Raw genomic sequence first — 21737 nt, 5'->3', positions numbered from 1 at the left:
TGAACAAGTGAAGGCTTTTATTACCACAACCCTATCTGGTAAGTCAACAGCAGGCAGCGTTTTGAAGCTTCGTGTAGGAGTTATTCAAGACGTTGCGAGCAAGGCATCGATGGTAATCGACCTGCCTCACGAACAACATGCATTTAAAAGTGCTAGTAGGGGGATAAGTATTGCGAGCGAATCTTGCAGCTCGGCTCATAAAGCGTAATGCTCTTTCCTTTGCAGTTCATGTCGTATGCCCTTTGACATTGTTGTGGAACTGGGTAGTCAACCGTGCTGCTTGTCTGCACTAGTTGGCATCCTGCAAAAAGTATAGTAAAATAGCTTCACTCCCTTGACAGAACACTGACATTTTCAATGCGCTGCCATATCGCCCTTTTACATATGTGCACGAGATTCCAGAAAAAAAGGTGCTGCAGGCGAAGCAGAATCAAGGACATGAAATAGCGTTACTTCAGGCCAGTCGCACATTGGTGCCGTAGATAACATTTTAACGAGGCATAAGAACTCAAACCTCAATCAACACTGCCAACACTGCGCCAAAACAATGCCACAAGACAAAACTTCAATACAAGCTCACAAACCTCTAATGATAGTGCCTTTATCGAAGTGTCAAGCTTCCTCACATAACTACATTTATTAGGCACAATGAATTACCAACCAGCGAGCATCTAAATTTCACTGTGCATTGACTTCGAACTTCAGCACATGGTAGTAGTTTGTTCATAAAACCCAAAGTTCATAACACTTTGATGGCTCATTGAAGGTTCCTTCGAATCTCATAACATGCTCTCCGAGCAATGCAAATATTCACATAGAGACGACACTTACCTTTCGTACCATCACTGCGCTGTTCAACCAAGACTGCACAGCCAAGACGCTTGTTTATGGTCAAGATCTTGCGAAGTACTTCAGCGTGCACTATAGCCCACAGAAAAAGAATGCATCGGAACGTGATAACACTAGTCTTAAAGCATATTTCACAGTAATCTTTGTGTGAGTTTTACCAAAATTATATAAAAATTGGCCTTCTTGTTGTTTGAGTGTCATGCTTTGAAGTGAAAGGTGGAAATACTAAAGAAAATGCTTGGCTATAGCTTACACTTTAGGCCAACGTGCCACAAATCCTCTCCATATCATCATTGGCATCATGGTTCTCAAAGAGAGACATACTTTTCCGGTAAACCAAAAGTTCGTTTCATTACAACATATGATATAGGAATATGGCATGGATATTTTCGAAGCACGAGAGATGGCTGTCTATGCACAATAGCGGATAAAACTCATATCTTGATAACTACTTATCAAGTTTTTATACGGCTATTTCAATGTCAAGTATATAATAGGCTACCAAATTTTATCCTAGACAGGAATGGACCTCTGAAAGTATTTAACATTTAAATTACATTAAGCAGTGCTCTAGACCCTTGCGGTGTTGTATTTGCTGCAGAAAAACAAGTACTCGTGCATATATTCTTCCGATCCGAAATTTTTAAACCTCAAACTCTTCTTTGCTGCAAAAGTGATCAGCCAATATTGCACTGAATTCTTCAATTTGTTTGCCTTCAATTGGGTGGCAGCGCCACAAATTAGAATAAAATTGTCCAGAACCACAATGGTATATCCAAATCTGTCTACGGATACATTATTTACATCAAAGAATCCGAAGCTTTGTTGATGTACTGCATGTCTCTCTTATTATCCCATACACTAACCAGCACTGTCCTAAACCAAGGTATTTGTGGCAAAAACTACTGCATGGACTCTCTACTGCTGAAAGTATAGGCGGCTCCTGTGTCTACTATAGCTTCGACTGTGTGACCGTTACAAAGTATGTCGAGGTTGGTGGTTCTTGATCTTTATTGCAATCGCGGCGTCGGATAACCGCTACGTTACATTGTCCCCCTGTTTTTGACGTGACGTCGTCTTTACATAACGTTTTCCCGACTTCGAAGCTTCGTCTACAAATCGGCGTGCCATTGCTAGGGCGTCGAAATGGACCTTGTACCGTCTTCCTCGCTGGCAGAGGATGTTGGGCATTTAGACATAGAGCAACAACGCCTTTATCGGTTGCTGCTCTCACTTTTTCGCATAAGGGCTAGCGGACCTGCCATGGATTGGAATAGAGCAAGTTCGGCGCGGCGGTAATAGGTAGTGGGCCTGGCAACAGTGAACTGAAAGGTTTTAGAGCTATCCCATATGTTGCGGCTAGATAGTCAGTAATGCCAAGAGGTCGTTGGCCTTGCCTGGGATGCGATGCATTGAAGGCGAGCCCTCGTAATCCCCTCTCGCGGTTTGGGTGCCGACGGAAGGCGTGGCCTATTTTTCCTGAGTGATTGCAGAAAGGGCAATTGCCGCGGGCCCGCTACATGTCCCTCTTCCTCGCAAAATTCACTGGGCCGACAGGTGGGTGGATATCATGTCCGCAACATTCTCATGTGGTACGGTGTCAGTGGTGCTGTGCGGTGCTAGGACGTCGAGGAGGCAATGACGCTGGCATGTGGCGAACGAAAAATAAAGAAAAAGAAAAAGAAAACTGGAAATGACAAGCGAATAAGTTCGACCACTTCAAAACTAACACATGAAGGACGAGAAAAAGGAAAAAGAAGTTCTCGCAAAAGCTCGTGGAGCAGCACAGAAGCGCGAAGTACCAGGCCGCAAGAGCACGTCGGGTTCTGGCTATGAAGCCCGGCTGCTACCTGGCTACTCCATTTTGCTGGCGATTCCTCAGATAGCTGCGGTCCGCTGCACAACACCATCCGCGAACTAGTCGAAGGTCATCTTTACAGCAAATTGCAATGTCTCCAACGAACACTGCAAAAGTGCCTCATTCTATCCCGGCTAGGATATCAAACACCAAAAAACCACAACAAGAATACCGCACACTTCTTGCGCTTAGCATTCGCAACAAAATTCACGTGTCCCCAATTCCCCGGAATATGCACCCTGACTGTCATAGAGGCTTAAGAAAGCCAAAGCACAAGCCCTAACTCGACTCTGGCGATGACACATCAAACGCACCGGTCATATACACCGACGTAGCCCGCTACCCACAGAGACGTACCCTATGTCTAGTCGTACTAGATAGTACAGACATTCTGAGGGGTTTGGCCACGCTCAACACTGTGTACAGTGGCATGGCGGAAGAGGCTGCTATCACCCTAGCCACCGTGCATGCTTCAACTATGCCGCTGCCGGATAGACCCATCGCTGTGGTCACTGATTCACAGACCACGCGCAGGACTTTGGCACAAGGGAGGGTGATACCCTACACACATCGCATCCTTACATCATTACACCCCACAGCGTTACACAGGGTGCGTATCGTCTGGATACCTGACACGCCTCTCTCCATGGTAATGAACGCGCTAATGTGGCAGCCCGAGAGCTCGCTAACCGGGTGCCATTGGAAGAGTTGTACAACCCAGACGACTCACCGACAGAACCGCTGAACTACACAGAAACTCTACAGCATTACAGAGGTAATAGGAGACACTTCCTCGCACCACATAATTCTCTTAACCGAGAAGATGCCGTCGCGTGGCGGCAGCTTCAAACTAATTCATTTCCCTGCCTCTTTTATCTTCACCTATTTCACCCCACACAATATCCCTCATACTGTCCCTACTGTGGAGCAAAGCCTACAGTATATCATTGCACCTGGGAATTCACACAACCTCCGGATTACTCCCCTATTCCTCCACCCTCAACTTCCTCCTTGGTGACTGCGCTGACCAACTTAGACCCTCAAGAGCAGCGACGGCTGATCCAGCAGGCACGTGGAGTGGCGCGAGCCGATGGGGCCCTGAACTAAGGGCTCCACCCTACGAGCAAGTCACCCCATCTAGCTGACCGGTGCATATTTGTTGTATATTGCACTGGACTGGCCACAAGCCATTTCGGGCTATCGGTACAAATATTTTTGTACATATATTTCTGATGTTTTGGAAAATATAAAGTTTCAGTTTTCAGTTTCATCACAAATAAATGTTCTCTCTCTCTCTCTCTCTCTCTCTCTCTCTCTCTCTCTCTCTGCAGCTCTTCTCGCACGAATGTTCTGATAATCTTGCGCGGGTCATCGGTGCCTAGTGCGTGAGCTTTGGCGTAGTTTCTCCTCAGTGACCAGCGATTCTGTCCTTTGTTGCGCATGGGCAGCACCTCTTCAATCCTGGTGTAGTAAGTGGAAAACTATTCCATGATCTCAGGCTTCTTTCACATAATTTCAACGGAAATCGCTTGCTTCATGCCGCAAATTGAAAACAGATTTCATTTTTTTTATTATGTCGTGGTCGGCACCGTGAAAAAGGCAAGCGATTTCCCTCGTGAAAATCGCGATGGTTTCGTTTGGTGCCTGTGCTCGGGCTTTTAACAGAAATGTGACCCTTTGTTTGTGTACATTTCTGAAATTATTCAGTAAGTTACTCTGAAACAGGTCTCACGTTGTTGTGATGAATTCTCGGACGAAGTTCTTGCATCACCGTCTAAGGAAAATTGGACATAGCGTAGCCTGTCCTCGGAGTTCCATGAGCTGAACGCAGACCTTCATTGGAGTGATTTCAGCGAACTGTTGATGCTATCCGCTGATGATCCGTAGAAGTTTGACGGCACCTTGGGTAGTCGCAGTACGACGGCTGCTGTTAGTGTTGGGCCTGTCATAGTGACGGATGACTAAGCCACTAACTTCCTGGTTGTGTCGCACAACAGTCCCTGTTCCGGCGCCAACCCTTGCCAGCTGGGGCTCCCTCGCTGGCTAGTGGCAACGTTGACGCTGTTGACCGACTGGGCTTCCCTCACTGCTTGCAGTGGGTGTATGGTGCCCCACGAAGTACCTCCACCAAACGTCGCGTTGAGGTTATGGTGAAGAACAAAACGGTAACAAAGAGGTGAATCCACGAAAACAAATACTTATTTGGCTAACTTGTGCGAAGAAAAGCAAGTGACACTCGAAGCACAACGATAGCGGTGAGCGCATTCGTCGGTGGTCGATATTCGTTTCAGGGGTAAAACTCCATCGCATACTTATGACTCGTGGTACATTCCAGCGTAATGCCCGGTGCATCCGTAAATTTCGGAATGTGCATCACTATTACCGTCGATCTCCTCATCATCTAGCGCTCGTTCTGTCTGCTTCTAGTCTGTGTTCGTGTCACTTCGCGCTACAATCCAAGATCATGTTACCGTACCAACTCGCCCAACTTTCTATCCTCATGTGATTAGACAAAAATATTTTAGTATAATATCGGCGTAAAACATTCTGGAAACATCTAATAGATCATCCTTGCGCCAAGTGATAACTTCGTAAGAGTGGCTAGCGTATGAAAGGTCACCGGTACAACAGAGTGTGGTGTATCTATCTATCTATCTATCTATCTATCTATCTATCTATCTATCTATCTATCTATCTATCTATCTATCTATCTATCTATCTATCTATCTATCTATCTATCTATCCATCCATCTATCTATCTATCTATCTATCTATCTATCTATCTATCTATCTATCTATCTATCTATCTATCTATCTGTCCATAACGATGAGGAAAAGGCAAACGTGTGAAATGCAGCTTTAGTCACTTTTTCGCAGGTGATCCTGCGTTCGTGAGAATTTCGAACTACTTTGTTTGCTAGTATGTAATTGTGCATCAATACAGCCAACAATCACTGAAGACTGTTCCTAAAATCTATTTATACGGAATTTCACACTGAACTCACACGTCAACAGTGATAGGGACGGGGATATACGCAATAAAGCTGCATTTAATTGAATTATGCGGCTTAAGGTGTCAAAAATCACAATTTCATGATCAGGCGCGCCGTAGTTCGGTACGAGGGACTAATTTAACCACCAGGGGATCTTTACCGAGGCCCATTGCATGAGACAGGCAAGTTCGCTCCCACGAAAATGTGGCTTCCACGGTCGGTATTTCATTCCGCGACCTTCTGCTTAGCAGCGAAACGCTACAGCCGCTAAGCCACCGCGGCGGGCACGATATAAAGCTGGTAATGAGAATTTTGTATTTACTTGTATTATATAACCGAGCATACTGTACATCACATTTAAAAGCGATAAGCTACGTTACCACCATAGTCATAAGCACATGCGCTGCCAGATGATGCCAGATGGTAGACATCCTCATGTGTGATCGCGCCAGGCTTGTGACCATTTCATCATCATCATCATCATCATCGTCGTCGTCGTCGTCATCATCATCAGCCTGGTTACGCCCACTGCAGGGCAAAGGCCTGTCCCATACTTTTCCAACTGCCTCGGTCATGTACTAATTGTCGTCATGTTGTCCCTGCAAAGTTCATAATCTCATCCGCCCACCTAACTTTCTGCCGCCCCCTGCTACGCTTCCCTTCCCGTGGAATCCAGTCCGTAACCCTTAATGACCATCGGTTATCTTCCTTCCTCATTACATGCCCTGCCCATACCCATTTCTTTTTCTTGATTTCAACGAAGCTGTCATTAACTCGCGTTTGTTCCCTCATCCAATCTGTTCTTTTCTTATCCCTTAACGTTACACCGATCATTCTTCTTTCTATAGCTCGTGGCGTCATCCCAAATTTAAGTAGAACCCTTTTCGTAAGCCGCCAGCTTTCTGCCCCGTACGTGAGTGCTGGTAAGACACAGCTGTTATACACTTTTCTTTGGAGGGATAACGGCAACCTGCTGTTCATGATCTGAGAATGCCTACCAAACGCACCCCATCCCGTTCTTATTCTTCTGATTATTTCAGTCTCGTGATCCGAATCCGCGGTCACTACTTGCCCTAAGTAGATGTATTCCCTTACCACTTCCAGTGCCTCGCTACCTATCGTAAATTGCTGTTCTCTTCCGAGACTGTTAAACATTACTTTAGTTTTCTGCAGATAAATTTTTAGACTCACCCTTCTGCTTTCCGTCTCCAGGTCAGTGAGCATGTATTGCAATCGGTCCCCTGAGTTACTAAGCAAGGCAATATCATCAGCGAATCGCAAGTTACTAAGGTATTCTCCATCGACTTTTATCCCCAATTCTTCCCACTCCAGGTCTCTGAATACCTCCTGTAAACATGCTGTGAATAGCATTGGAGAGATCGTATCTCCCTGTCTGACGCGTTTCTTTATTAGAAATTTTGTTGCTTTCTTTATTCAGGACTACGGTGGCTGTGGAGCCGCTATAGATATATTCCAGTATTTTTACATACGGCTCGTCTACACCCTGATTCCGTAATGCCTCAATGACTTCTGAAGTTTCGACTGAATCAAACGCTTTCTCGTAATCAATGAAAGCTATATATAAGAGTTGTTTATATTCCGCACATTTCTCTATCACCTGATTGATAGGGTGAATATGGTCTATTGTTGAGCAGCCTTTAGGAAATCCTGCCTGGTCCTTTGGTTGACAGAAGTCTAAGGTGTTCCTGATTCTATTTGCGATTACCTTAGTAAATACTTTGTAGGCAACGGACAGTAAGCTCATCAGTCTATAATTTTTCAAGTCTTTGGCGTCCCCTTTCTTATGGATTAGGATTATGTTAGCGTTCTTCCAAGATTCCGGTACGCTCGAAGTCATGAGGCATTGCGTAAACAGAGTGGCCAGTTTTTCTAGAACAACCCGCCCACCATCCTTCAAGAAATCTGCTGTTACCTGATCCTCCCCAGCTGCCTTTCCCCTTTGCATAGCTCCCAAGGCTTTCTTTACTTCTTCCGGCGTTACTTGTGGGATTTCAAATTCCTGTTGACTATTCTTTCTTCCATTATCGTCGTGGGTGCCACTGGTACTGCATAAATATCTATAGAACTCCTCAGCCACTTGAACTATCTCATCCATATTAGTAATGATAGTGCCGGTTTTGTCTCTTAACGCATACATCTGATTCTTTCCAATTCCTAGTTTCGTCTTCACTGCTTTTTTGCTTCCTCCGTTCCTGAGAGCATGTTCAATTCTATCCATATTATACTTCCTTATTTCAGCTGTGCTACGCTTGTTGATTAACTTCGAAAGTTCTGCCAGTTCTATTCTAGCTGTAGGGTTAGAGGCTTTCATACGTTTTCGTTTCTTGATCAGATCTTTCGTCTCCTGTGATAGCTTACTGGCATCCTGGCTAACGGAGTTACCTCCGACTTCTATTGCACACTCCTTAATGATGTCCATAAGATTATCGTTCATATCTTCAACACTAAGGTCCTCTTCCTGAGTTAAAGCCGAATACCTGTTCTGTAGCTTGATCTGGAATTCCTCTATTTTCCCTCTTACCGCTAACTCTTTCCTCGGCTTCTAATGTACCAGCTTCTTCCATTCCCTCCTCAAGTCTAGGCTAATTCGAGTTCTTACCATCCTACGGTCACTGCAGCGCACCTTGCCGAGCACTCCTAGTTCTCGTCTCTCCGCTAAACCCCGGTAGCACAGGACATGCCTGCTTTTTAGCACTGTATATGCTTCTTTTGTCCTCCTAACTTCACTGAGCCCTATTATATCCAATTTACTGCCCTCTAATTCCTCCAAGAGCACTGCTAGACTCGCCTCACTAGATAACGTCCTAGCGTTAAACGTTGCCAGGTTCAAATTTCAATGGCGGCCTGTCCGGAACCAGAGATTCTTAGCACCCTCTTTAGGGACACTAAAGCCAAATACTAAGTCGACGTAGATGGTTCAAATACCATTCCAGAAACCTCGCAGTGCTTGTTTCGTGCCAAGAAAATACATAGTTTACGAGACAAATTGCATCTTAATGCCTTTACCGCAATTCAACCTTCCCGCCGCCCAACCGGAGGAGTGATGACGTTGCATACCCCATCACCACCCTTTGCTGCCAACGGTGAGTTAAACGGCGCCCGACAGACGGCAGTGCGGAGCAAAGACGGAGGAATGGATTCGCCGCTGCAGCTGCTTTTTGGTCAAGTGGCTTCATGAGTCGCATAGACCAACAAAACAACTATATAGACAGATCGTTCGGGCATCCCGTGACATCACATAAAAATTTCATATTCTGCTCCTTGCAGTTTGTGCGAGTTTCGCGAGCGAGCAAAACCAACGCAGCACTACGCGATGACGAAAGTACTGTGAAACGTAAAAACGCGGGTGGCGCGGCGTCAAGCGAAAATGAAACCATTCAAACGCCCGCGTCATTGTGAAGGGCAAATTCAGTGAGTTCATTTTTCCAAAAACGAAATAGAGCTGAACAAGTAGCATTTTATTTCGTCTTATATACAACGCAAGGATGTTCTTTTTGCCATGAGTGGTTGAGTACTAGTGAAAGAATTTGACTGAGAAGTGCTTTCGTCATCCGGCAAGTACTTGAACGTCCCGGGAAGCCTCTATTATTGTCCTGCATTTACCTCAATTTCTCGATTGTTAAGGCTCTGTCCGCGATAATATTGGCGCCTTAGAGATTCTCGAGCACTAATTTGTCATCTTAGCTTCACTTAATATTTGCCTTTAGTGTCCCTTTAAGCGTTTGCACAGAAATGCGATATCAAAAATACACGACAAGCGGTACCGCAATAAGTATGCTTTATCAAAAGTCAGTACCCGTCGCTCCCGCGCATGACCTGTGTGTGGAGGTAGGGCCAACTCAGAATATATAACTGTGGCATCTATTTTCTGATAATTAGGTGTATTAGGCGGGTGCCTTATAAATATGGGAATAACACACATTCGCGGAATCCCCTGGAAGTTTAATAGGCCCAATTTTACAGCTAGCGTTTATATACTAAGTCCTGTTTTGTGGTCTAATTAGGATTTTAAATGAGCCTCACGCAATAACTTTATTGGGTGAAAGGTTTTCAAACAATACGTAATCTTACCAAAAACTATCAAAAATGCGCCTAAATTATTTTTTTTGTATTCTGCATTCCCGAGATCCTTCATTTGCCCATATTGACACTTACTAGGTATTCAAACCCTTATAAAAGGGATAACTAAATGCTCGTTTCCTTTATGTGATGCTAAAAAATTGCGTAATTATAGAAGTGTCCTCACCTGGAGTAAACCTGTACAACAGAGCATTGGGGTATAGATGCTGTCCCGTCCGGAATGGAATAGCAATGTTTGGAAAAGTGTAGCTGCAACGAAAGAGAAAATTCTTGAATGAAATCCCAAAAAAAAAACATTTTAATGCATGCCTTCACCGTTATTGCGTTACGATTCACTTGTTTTAATTACATGGATTAGAAATTTAGAGCCATTATTCGAAGTGAACTAAGGAAACCTACCGCCTCTAGGAAAAAGTCCATCCGCGAAATTATGTACACAGTGCCTGCTCCAGGTGTCCCAGTTAACTTGGACGAAGATTTTTAAAAAACCCAAGAGCCCCAGAGAAATCGTGCTGACTGCATAGTAGCGGCAGTCGTGTGTAGTTACAGCCAGTAATCTTTTTCAACATGAAGTATTGATTAACAAAGGGTTTTTAATTAGTCAACCTTTTAATTCTTGCTTGAATCACAAACATATCAATTAAAATGTTCTAGAGCACCTGCAATTACCTCCCAATCAAGCACTTATTTCGCGCTCAAGTGTGCCTCGTCGATTCTTTCAAGAAAAACAAAAGCCCGCGAAATATGCGAAATATGAAATAGATTCGCGCTAGCATGCCGCTACTCGAGCGCTTCCAAGCAGCCGCTGAAAGATATCCGGCTGCATTCGTTTATCGCCGCATCGTACAAGGCTTCGTCATGTAGGATGGCTCGAGAGGTTTCGCGAGACCTAACTAGCGTGGTGCGATAAGTGCCAGCATTTGCGGACGCAAGAATGTTGTGCATGATCATGAGGCACTCCGGATAGCTTTAACGTTCGCGTATCATGAAGCAAATGTACAAAAGAAATTCAGCGAATGTTAAAAAAGAACAGTGTGCAAAAGAGCAGGGAAAAAAAAGGAAGCTCTCGGAAGAACAGAAAAGACCTACTCAAGAGCTTCGTTCTTTATTAAGCCAAAAGCAGGTGTCTCAGCCACCCATAAAGAAACATTTAAAGGTGCAATTGGTTTAGCCATTTGCCCTTTCTGTCTCTTGGACTCCAGAATATAGGCCAAACAAAGCAGTTTTTTACCTACTTGTGTCGTTGTCGCAAGCTTTCTTTGTGTAAGGATAGGCCGACATCATGAAGGTGTGTTAAACAGTCACGTTTTACACCAGCTTTGAGCGGTCATTTTCCACTGCCACTTATAGCAGCTGCTCAAGCGGGTAACCGTCTGAAGCAATACAGTACTTCCTTCTCTCTAACACTTGTGCTGTTGCTGCTTTGACCAACGACGTTGGAATCTTGCGGCAGACTCTGCTTATGTTAGCCTTTAGGGCGTCCGGAGTGGTAGTTTCGCTGCTATACACGCGATCTTTCACGTAGCCCCACAAGATGTCCAGCGGTGTCATGTCCGGTGACCTTGCAGGCTTAGGTACAGGTCCATGCCCGCCAGTCTACTGGCCAGCAAAAAGCTTGTCGAGCCGGGCTCGAGACTGACCAGTACTATGCGCAGGAGCACCATCGTGTTGAAACGAGATGTTCCGAAGGTGCGCAAGTGGAACGTTGAAACAGACGTCGTTCACGGAGCCCCCCCTCGATGGTGCCATTTACATAGCGTTATGTCGTTAGTGTGTTGTCAAAAAAAATGGGTCCGATGATGTTACCATCAAAAATACCGCTCCACACATTAAACGACCACTGGTATTGGTGTAGTGTTTGCGCCAGCCAGTGTAGACTCCTATCCATTTAGTAGTGCGCATTCTGAAGATTAACTTGGGCGTTTCTGGAGGAACTAAGCCTATCCGTCAAAAGCACGCGAGTGAGGAAGTCCGGTTCTTCTTCCCATTTCGTGAAAATCAAACTGGCAAAGTTAAGTCTGTTTTCAAATCTCAGTCTTCAAGTTTTTGATGAAGATGTACATGGTACGGGTTCATGTGATCTTTTTCTTAAGATCCTCCACACTGATTACCTTGAGGTTCTGGCTTCCGCACTGGCGTCGTGGACACTGCCGTGAGGGTTAGCTGCAAATAATATCAAAACATCCGTTTCCGCTTTTTGAACGGCCGTCGCAGTCCTGCGTCGCTTTCTTGTGAAGCTACCCGTCTCGCAAAGGACTTCGCACGTTCTAAGTATTGTTGACTGAATAGGGCGTCCTCCACAATGCCACATCCGGAATAGCTAGGCTGCCTTCCTCTTGTCACCGTGGGCCGCCCCCAGAGCCAGGCTCATTTTAGCCTTCTGATCATTCGTGAAGGGCATAACTGTCTTTTTGAAGAGCAGGTCACTGGAGTGGTACCGTTGAGATCTCCCATTATTATCTACGCAGTGACACGTCATGTAAAATTAATTTGCGTAACAGACAACAGCATATGCTGGCTGTACAGTTCCGCCAAAACACATTAGATGGGCATAGCCTACCTGTGCCTACCTACGGAACAAGATGAGTGCGCGAAATTGCAGTCCTAATTGCACTGTCATGGTTTCCCGGCTTCGAAATCCCCCCTTCCCACCCCCTGCGACACGGATACGCTTATCAATGCGTCAGCGGCGTGCTCTCTTGATGCCGCAGCCATCACATAGCGTGAAGCCTTGTATCGAGATGCCACCGCCAGTAAAGCCGTGTATACGTGGCTATTCGTTTGGGAGTGCTTGAGTAGCGGCACACGAGAGCCTATCAATTTCGTATTAAAGCGAAGCTTTCTTTTTTCCTTTTCCATCGACTTTCCCACTCTTGCGGTTGCTGCTGCTGCTGTCTGGCACACAGCGTAGGGGGGTGGTTCAGAGCGTGTGCATACATGTCAGGAACGTGGCAGAAAAGAGGCGCGAGGAACTCGTTTCGACCGCAGCGCGTCGAATGTGCACAATGCCTTCTGGAGCTACCGGGTCGTCGCCACTTTAGCCTCTTGACTGCTGTAATTATCCGTGGCGCGCTTCAAGTGCTAACCTTTCTACCAATGTGCAAGTCCAGAGGAAAGCTAGATAGAATGGAAGAGAGCAGGGGGGGGGGGGGAGATGAGCCAGAGAATGGGTAGAACGGACGCAGTCGTGAATCCAGTAAATGCGAACAGTGGCCTTGCCACTCTTCGCTCACAGTTCCCATGCACATACCGGGGAAGGGGGGGGGGGGAGGTGGCACGAGGAGCCAATGAAACGTTGGATAAACTTAAGCTCAAGATATGGTACGGTGTGTTTCCGCTATTTCTCAAAAATGAAACCATGGAAATATGTTGGGCGGACAACTTATGCAGGGAGTGAAGAAGCAGAGCCGCGTTAATTAAAGCGCACCGCAGGGTCTAGGCGACATAACGGAAGCGGTCGCGCGTAAAATCAACACTTCTGTGCCCGCCGCGGTAGCGTTGCGGCTATGCCATTGCTCGAGGTCACGGATTTCACCCCGACCCTGGTAGCTGGATTTAGACGGGGCGAAATAAAAAAAAACGCTTGGCACTTTGATTTAGCGACACCTTGAAGAACACCATGGTGCCAAAATTAATCCGGAGTGCGCCACTGCGGCCTGCCTCATAATCCGATTGTAGCTTTGGCACGTGCAGCCCAGTTATCTAAGTTTGATGCTTCTGCCATGATGCGATGTGCCATGTGACGCTATGAGAATACTCAACCCTCTGAACGGTCATGAAATATGGCGCACAACAACGCCTCAAGCAAACACCTCTCCCTTTGTGTTTTGTGTTCTACGCAGACAAACAGCAGTGGTACATGCAAGGTAACGTTACACATCAACTCACCGCTCTCCTGTTGGACAAAACGTTGAAGAAATTATACATTCGCCATCAACATCACCACTAATTGTCATCAATCAAATCAAAGAGCACAGAAAGCTTCACTTACATCGATTACCCCAGTGCGTGGGATCTGTATAAGCGTTGGTTTTGGTTTCCTTGGTTTTTCTCGAAAAAAACTGACGATACAAAGCTCAGCACGAAACAAGTGCTTCATTCGGAGGTTATTTGATGTGGCCTACAACTTTGTAACTGATATGGTTGCGATTCAAGCAAAAATGAAAATGTTTTGTAATTAAAAAGCATTAACTAATTAATACTTCGTCATGAAAAATATACTGGCTATAAGTACATAGGAATACAGCTACTATGTAGTCCCTGCGACTTCTCTAGAGTTCTTGTGTTTTTATTTTTAATCTTGGTACAACTTAACTGAGGCCCGCAGTATATGGAAAAAGTTGACTAATGGTAGATTTCTGGAACCTCATACGTAAATGAGAAAACAGAAGATTTTATAAAATGGATTTTCTTGCTGGAGGAAAAAAAGGATTTATATTATCATGGAGTTTCTAAACTGTGCGCCAAGGATTCTTAGCCAACGCACTGTTCTTCAAACGTATGAATGAACCCGTACTCAGTCTATGCATATATATTGTTTCGAGATCAATTAATTGCACGGGCCCTCAAGGAGCATTCACACAGTGTACCACACTACCACCGTTATCGTGCTGTCTTCCTGAACGCACACGAGAGGCCATTGCGCAGAGATTGAGAGCGTTTCGATGCAAGATGCGGGGTGCGTCTCCCTGCGACCCACCTGGCAACAGCACCTAGGCAGTTATTTCTTCTGCCGAACACTTTGCGTTAGAGTTACCTTTAGAGTCAGAGTTAGAGTTTGCGTTGAGAGTTACTTTGCAGGCTGCACTGCGCTAACATGTCGGACAGCCGTGTAGTTGGAGTACCTTCGCAGGAATTCCTGTGCAACGCCAAACAGCTCCAATCCTGTCAGTGCCTCATTTTTTGAAAGTGCAATTTTTTAAGGAATTAGGTTACTAGAGAGTTTGTCTAAATGAATCGGTAAAACATCAGCATGCAGAATGTTTCACGGCAATGGCTGTTAAATTAAAAGTGCTTTAAAAATATCGTGGTTACTTACTATTGGTATCCGGCTCTCGTAAGAGTCCGTATGTTAAGGTTGTACCAGAAAGAACCGTCATACAGCTGTGAAATCTTCTGAGCCGAGTGACAGCGGTATGGAGTGTTTGTCTCATAGTTCCTTTCTTTAATGAAGATTGGCTCAGCAATATTTGTCAGCTGCGTAGAGAAAGATGAAAATTCAGAATTTATGTATACGGTATCTTGAAAACAGTCCAATGAAAAAACGCAGAAGGTTTCAAATTCGGTGAGTAATTTATCAGGATGTTCATGAGGCCACAGCTATTATTCCTATTTATGTGTCGACCATACTAGATGGTAATATTAAATTGACAATTTCAAGAGAACGCCGCTGTTCGTTTCACTTATCCAATTCAAGCCAAACGCGTTTAATCGTAATTTGCAACACTCCCGTAAAACTGCTAAAATACCTACAAGCAAATGAAATGTCGCTACTTTCTCGATCATCAGGTGCTGAGGTCCTACTGTTTGTTTCTTCCAGATAAAACTGAGCGTTTGGCAGTCAATAATGGTTAGCTATACTACAACAGGATTATATATCATAATCAACTAAATCTGTCTGCAATATTACTTGCTTCTACCCTCCCGCGTTCTCAGTAGCCCACAAATCATCTGCCGCTTATACGTTGAAAATAAACTGTATATTTTGAACAACTCGCGCATGGGGCGAAACATCCCCTAAGATACGCATTATATGAAGAACCGTCGTCTTCTATACTACGAGACAACCTAAACATAAATAGGTTATATGTGTGCCGTTAAGCTCCAAAACAATTTGCATAAAAGCATTACCCCATTAGCTATGGCCATTTCTGTGTCGTTAAGTAATTTTACGTGTTGAAAACATGTGTTTTCTCCGTGCAGATGTCTCATTCTGTAACTGATTTTTGGCGAGATCTGAACTGCTTAGCAAATTTTATCCACAATCCATGTTCTAGCGCAAAGCAAAAGATGATACTTGAACTTCAAACAACGAGCGTTTATTTTCCTATTAGCCTGGCATATTTAAGGCATATACATTAGCAGAGCAATGTTATTAATGCAAAAGCCTTAATGGCCTCGTCCGTGGAAAAATCTGTTTTCTGGCGTTATCGAAAAAAATTCACCGTTCACGGTTACGTGACCGAAATACAGTGCACCAAAATTGATGGTGCCATGTACGACCAATGGTGAATTCGAACCCACGACCATTAGTGGGAGTCGAATCCTGGACCTTTGGTGGGGCCAAAATCAAATGGCACCGTAACTGACGCTGCCACCATTGGTATGAGTCGAACCAACGACCTTGGTTCTTAATTAAGCTGAAGTTATTTACGCGCTGTTAAGGGATATGTAATTAAGGCACTAAAGCCAACGACTGTTTAGGGGGAGTAGAACCAATGAATTTCGGTGGTAATTAAGGTGAGGTTAATTAATTTGGAGTTAATGAATGCACTCGAACCCACAATTTTTGGTAGGAGTTCAACCCTCAACCTTTGGTTGGGCCAAAATTCAATGGCATCGAAATTGATATTGCCACTATTGATGGTCGCACCCACGACCATTTGTGGGAGCCAAACCCAGGACCTTTGATGATGATTAAAGTAAAACTAATATTGACACGAAGTAAGCTGGCCACTACAAGTCCCGATCGCCAGAAGTTAACTGCCCACTACAGGCACCGATCGCCAGAGGGAAGACGACGAAGGGCGCAGTTGTGCGCCGGGTCTTTTTGGGTGTCGGCCATCATTAAGGAAGGCTGTTCCGTGTGGGCGAGCCCGTCTTAGTTATCATCGTGGCATTTTACTGGAAGAGGTACCGGGTACATAATACCACTACCAGAGACGCAGCGTGCTCCTGACTCGTTTCCTTTGAGTAGTCCGGGAGATATTGCCCCTGTGCACCAGCCGCTGTCTGCAAGGGCTCATACCAAAGTGCGATCTGTTGCACGAGCGTATCCGCATGATGAACCTATGCGTATCCGGATGATGTGCCGGCGAAGTTCATCGTCAACCAGCCACAAACGCCGATTGCATTCTACGGAGATTCTACTGCAGACATGGAAGATTGGTTAGATCATTTCGAGCTGGTCGCCTAATGCAACGAATGGAACGAAGAGCGCAAGCTGCGCCACGTGTACTTCCCGCTCCAAAACTCTGTCAGGACGTGGTTTCATAACCATGAAGCGGTATTGTCTTCGTGGAACGAATTTCGACGGCAGCTAAGCGCCACACACTCCAACACGGACAGGAAGAAAAGAGCAGAGTTGGCAACACAGGCAAGATTCCAAGGCTCGAACGAGATTGTCACCACGTATACAGAAGACATGACTCGGCTCTTCAGACGTGCGGATGCCTCAATGGCCGAGGACAAGGCGCGATATTTGATGCTAGGTGTGATGCAAGAAATGTTTGCTGGGCTTATTCAGAATCCGCCCACGACACTTGCCGACTTCCTTGCTGAAACAACAGGAACAGAAAGGGCCCTTCGACCACGTGCCAGACAGTACGAACGCAGCGCTATGGAGCTTTCGAACAGCCCCCCAACCAGGACTTTCGGAAACCACCTCGAGGACCTGCGCGAATTGATCGGGGCTATGGTACGGGAAGAGCTCCAGAAATTTCAGGTAACCGACGCGCCGACAGCACGAATTTCTGTGGCAGAGATAGTGCACGACGAGAAAAGGCAAGGGATTCAAACTCCTAAATGATACGAAGTATCATAATGGCGGGAGCCAGTCCGGATGACTTATGCAGACGCGGTACGACGACGGCCGCTGTACGGCCCCTCAGACATCATGCACCCCGCCGATCAAACAGAAGTAGTATTCAGGTGTCGCAGAACACCGTCCATCGAGGAGTTGAGGCGCCGGAATAGCGATGTCTCTCGGGCTCCTCACCTCAGGCCCCTATGCTTTCATTGTGGAGAGGCTAGCCACGTCTGCAGAATGCGTCCCTATCGGCTCGTGGGTCTGCGTAGGTTCCCTTCAGGTGATCCTCGTTCACGACCTGGTGAGCACCCTATGGAGATAGAGAACTTCATGGAGCGTCGTGATAATTCATTCGAGCAGCGAAGGCACACCCCGTTCTTCATAGCCCGCTCGATACCGATCGCCCAGCCCCATGTTTCCTCGAGACGCTCGTAGGCGTCGTTTGCCCAGCCCTGCAAAACCAGAAAACTGAATCAAGCGACCTCCGGAAATGATGCCGCTGATGCCGAGCACATCGAATATCCTCCATCACGACGACAACGACGACAATGAACCGACGTTCAGACGCATTCCGTTGATTAACGACCATTTGTAACGTCGGACATACCGCTTACCACAGACGACAAAGAAGGCACAGCTTTAATTGACACTGGTGCGGGCAGCTCACTCATGAGCAGAGAGCTTGTGTCAAAGTTAAAGAAAGTTTTTACACTATGGACTATGTCGCAGGTGCCTATTGCTAAAGGTCATCTACTAATTCCCAGAGGCAGACGCACTGCACGAGTCAATGTTCGCGGATTAACTTACATCGGGGTCTTCATTATTCTGCCCAGTTGCTCGAACGACTTGACACTCGGCATGCACTTTCTAAAGGCTAATGTAATCATAATTAACTTGGAAAAATCGAGTACGTGTGCCGTTATCTACTGCAAAAGCCATCGCAAGCGACACTGGCGACAAGAACCACACCGAACACGCCTTGCGCATCGTCCAAGACAGCATCACGGTACCGCCAAGAAGCAGCCTACATTACTGACCCTGGTAACGTGCGCTGCATTCGACGGCTATGAGGGCCTCGCCGAGGCCAACATTTCGTTAATGCTTGAAAGGAACATCTGCATTGCACGGGGCCTCGTCCAACTTCAGAACACAGACTCATTCGTCCGGCTGGCAAACTTCAGCAACGAATATCAGCACTTACCGCAAGGCACAGCTGTCGCCTTCCTCCACAGAATTTCTGCATTCACGAATGTCGCCTTGCTCGGAACTGCTTCGCCTAATTCATCGGAAGCGGTCGATCTGAGCGACCGCATTCAGATTAACTCCGGCTTATTGGAAGGACAGAAACAGCATCTACTCGACCTTGTCAATGGCGTCTCTCCCTGCTTCTCTACCGAGTCAAAAGTACGGCGCACCTCCGTTACTAAGCATCGAATTCCTGCGTACGAGTCAGTACGCCCTGTTCGTCAACATCCGTACCACGCTTCGCTTACGCAAAGGGAGGTGATAAAGCACCATGTTCAAGATATGATTAATGATGACCTTATTCAGCCGTTCATAAGTCCATGGACGTCCCCCGTAGTGTTAGTTAAAAAGCAGGACAATACACTACGCTTCTGTGTAGACTATCGACGGCTTAATAGTGTCACCAAACGCGACGTTTATCCCCTGCCAAGGATCGATTAGGGTCTGGACTATCTACGCCGTGCCCACTTTTTCACCTCTTTGGTTCTTATGTCCAGGTGCAGGCAGATCGAAGTAGATGATCGCGACCGTGAAAAAAAAACAATATTTGCGATGCCTCGTGGATTATATAAATTTAAAATCCTTCCATTCGGCCTACGTTCTGCACCTGCCACATTTCAGCAGACAATAGACATTGTTCTCTCTGGTCTGGAACGGCATACGTGCTTTGTCCACTTACACGAATGATGGAGTGCTACATCCAAGTTTTTATCCCGTGAATTCATAAAATTTGAAAAACGCTCAAGAAAAAATGTATGCATGTAGTCTCGTAGATGCAGGCCTCGGAGCAACATATTTTGTTTCGATAGCAACTATATGGACACTCGGGGCGCATTTCTGCCGCTGCCGGTATTGCCGTGGTTTTCCGTATAAAGTAAAAGCGCAATAACCTTGCGTTCACGCGCCGTGTGCCGTGGGTGCGAGTGAAAGTGCGCAAAGGTGAGCCAAGAAGGGTAGTGACTCAATCTCGCGCTCGTAAAGGACGAAGGCGGAGAAGACGCGCGCTCTTCCACAAAGCGCGGAAGGTTCCAGGGAGCGTTCGACTCCTGTGGCCAAAGAGCTTCCTACAATTACTGGAGAGAACTCTGGAGCCGGGATTGTTCAGCCACCATGCGAACGATGCGTAGTACGGGTATGGGGCTTCAGACGTTCTTGTGGCTTCGTATATTACGCTTTTGTGGACCTAAATTGGCCTGCATTTCAAAGTAATCTACACATTTTTAATGCAGATGGTAATGAAACAGCAGGCATGCATCATCGCTGCTAATTACAGTGGTTCCACTTGCCCATGCGTCCGTGGCGTAACGGTTTCAATATCGAGATTTTGTGCTAGAGGTCCTGCGTTCGAAACCTGCAATTGGGTGCTTTGAATGATGTTCATTTGATTACTTATAACACAGTACTTTCTTTATAATGATCCCCTTGGAAAGCCACGAAGTCACTTAAAGTCATAAAAACGCAGTTTAGGCAAATCCATGTGCTACCCATTATTCCCGTGCTGGCTGAACTGCCCTGCATGTAGCTCCAGTAGACTCTAGGGTGAAAGTTCCCTCTAGTAATTGTGTGAAACTCTACGGCTGCGGCTGCTGACTATGGCGCCGCCGAACGCGGCCGTGCGGGCCCTCTCTCGAAAGCGTTTTGCGTTCGGTGCAGATTCCACGTGCCCCGAGGGCTGATGGCATCGTGTGCGCTGTGTTCTCACCGCTAACTTCACGTTGAAGTGAGAGGCAGCATTAAGGGCAATTCGCTCGCTGCTGCTGCCGCTCTCCCTGAGGCAAGCGTTGTGTTCATGTTTGCCTCCCCACGCGTGGCACCATGCTTCCAAATTCGGTTAGTAAGCGAATGTTTATAGGTATATGCGACCGATAAAGCTACTTGCTTTACTTAGCATAGATGTCTCATAATATGCTATTGCAATTCGGCTTCGTCTTTCGCGCGAAACTGCGCCATCTTTTTCGTGTTCACAGAAACAAAAGGGCCCGTGATGCACCACGCCCCCTCTCTTTCTTTCTGCTGATATGTTACTTCTGTGTCATGACCATTTCTTTTCTTCTCTCGTGTGTGGTTTCACTTACTATACCTGCCGCGGTGGCTTAGCGGCTATGGTGTCGTGTTGCTTAGCGCGACTTTGCGGGATCAAAACCCGGATGCGGCCACTGGATTTAGATGGGGGCGATGCAAAAACGCCGGTGCCCTTGCATTCGGGGGCCGTTAGAAAATGCAGGTGGTAAAAATTATTCCGGAGTCTCCCGCTATGGCGTTCCTCATCATCATATTTTGGCTTTGGACCGTACATCCCCAGAATAGAGTTTCTGTTGTTTGACTTACTATACGAAGGTGCAAGTCATTGTTCAGTGATAAAAATTACCCTATCGTAAACACGAAGAAAGCGCATACGTGAACATTATTCCACGTTTTTTGTGTCACACGCACATTATAGAAGAAGAAACAGCACACCGTCTTCCCCCTTCATTCCCGTAATATACAGAAACAAACGGTCCCACATTTCAAACATTGCGACTTGTCTCATTCTACATGCGCGGTCACCTATTCTCCCTTAAGGTGGGTGAGAGAAAGCGAGCTATAAAAACGCCCGCAAGGAACGCATTTCTTGTTATCACAAAGACAAGTCCACTTGTGGAACGTTCGCTTCTGCAACACCGTTTGGTCGACCATTAATTAAAAATGCATTACTGCTCTTCACCACATGTTCTAACAGCGGCATAAAACTGGGCCAGTATTTAAGTCATATTCATATAAAAGAAACTGCGTTTTGACCCCTAGGGCACTATAACGTAATGCTATTCGAAACTTTTCTATTCCAATTTTTTCCTCAGCCCTCCGCTATTGGTCAAAAACTTTTTGAACCAAACCCACCGTGCCTGTCTATCACGCGACGTCACGAGAACCGCTAAATGGTACAAGAGTACCTCCGATATGACGC

The 21737-nt window shown here is 46.0% G+C and overlaps 1 protein-coding gene across 5 annotated transcripts in view; it reads right to left on the bottom strand.

Moving 5' to 3' along the window:
- Window positions 1-21737, bottom strand: part of LOC135900151 (uncharacterized) — a 104924-nt gene continuing 83187 nt past the window's right edge. For 4 of the 5 annotated variants that reach the window (XR_010563808.1, XR_010563807.1, XR_010563806.1 and 1 more), the window contains 4 exons: window positions 14840-14997; window positions 9968-10050; window positions 832-921; window positions 1-301 (listed from right to left, as the gene is read on the bottom strand). Coding sequence is in view for 2 of the 5 variants with exons in the window: in XM_065429597.2 (XP_065285669.1) it covers window positions 153-301; window positions 832-921; window positions 9968-10050; window positions 14840-14997 (480 nt within the window). In the remaining 3 variants the exon portion in view is untranslated. Of the gene's footprint in view, window positions 302-831; window positions 922-9967; window positions 10051-14839; window positions 14998-18749; window positions 19391-21737 lie in introns of those variants that run through there. The other variant, XM_065429598.2, reaches the window with a different exon arrangement.

This window comes from Dermacentor albipictus, chromosome 4 (assembly GCF_038994185.2).
Source record: "Dermacentor albipictus isolate Rhodes 1998 colony chromosome 4, USDA_Dalb.pri_finalv2, whole genome shotgun sequence".
NCBI lineage: Eukaryota > Metazoa > Arthropoda > Arachnida > Ixodida > Ixodidae > Dermacentor > Dermacentor albipictus.
The sequence above is the reverse complement of the archived record's forward strand: the minus strand, read 5'-3'. Positions and strand labels throughout refer to the sequence as shown.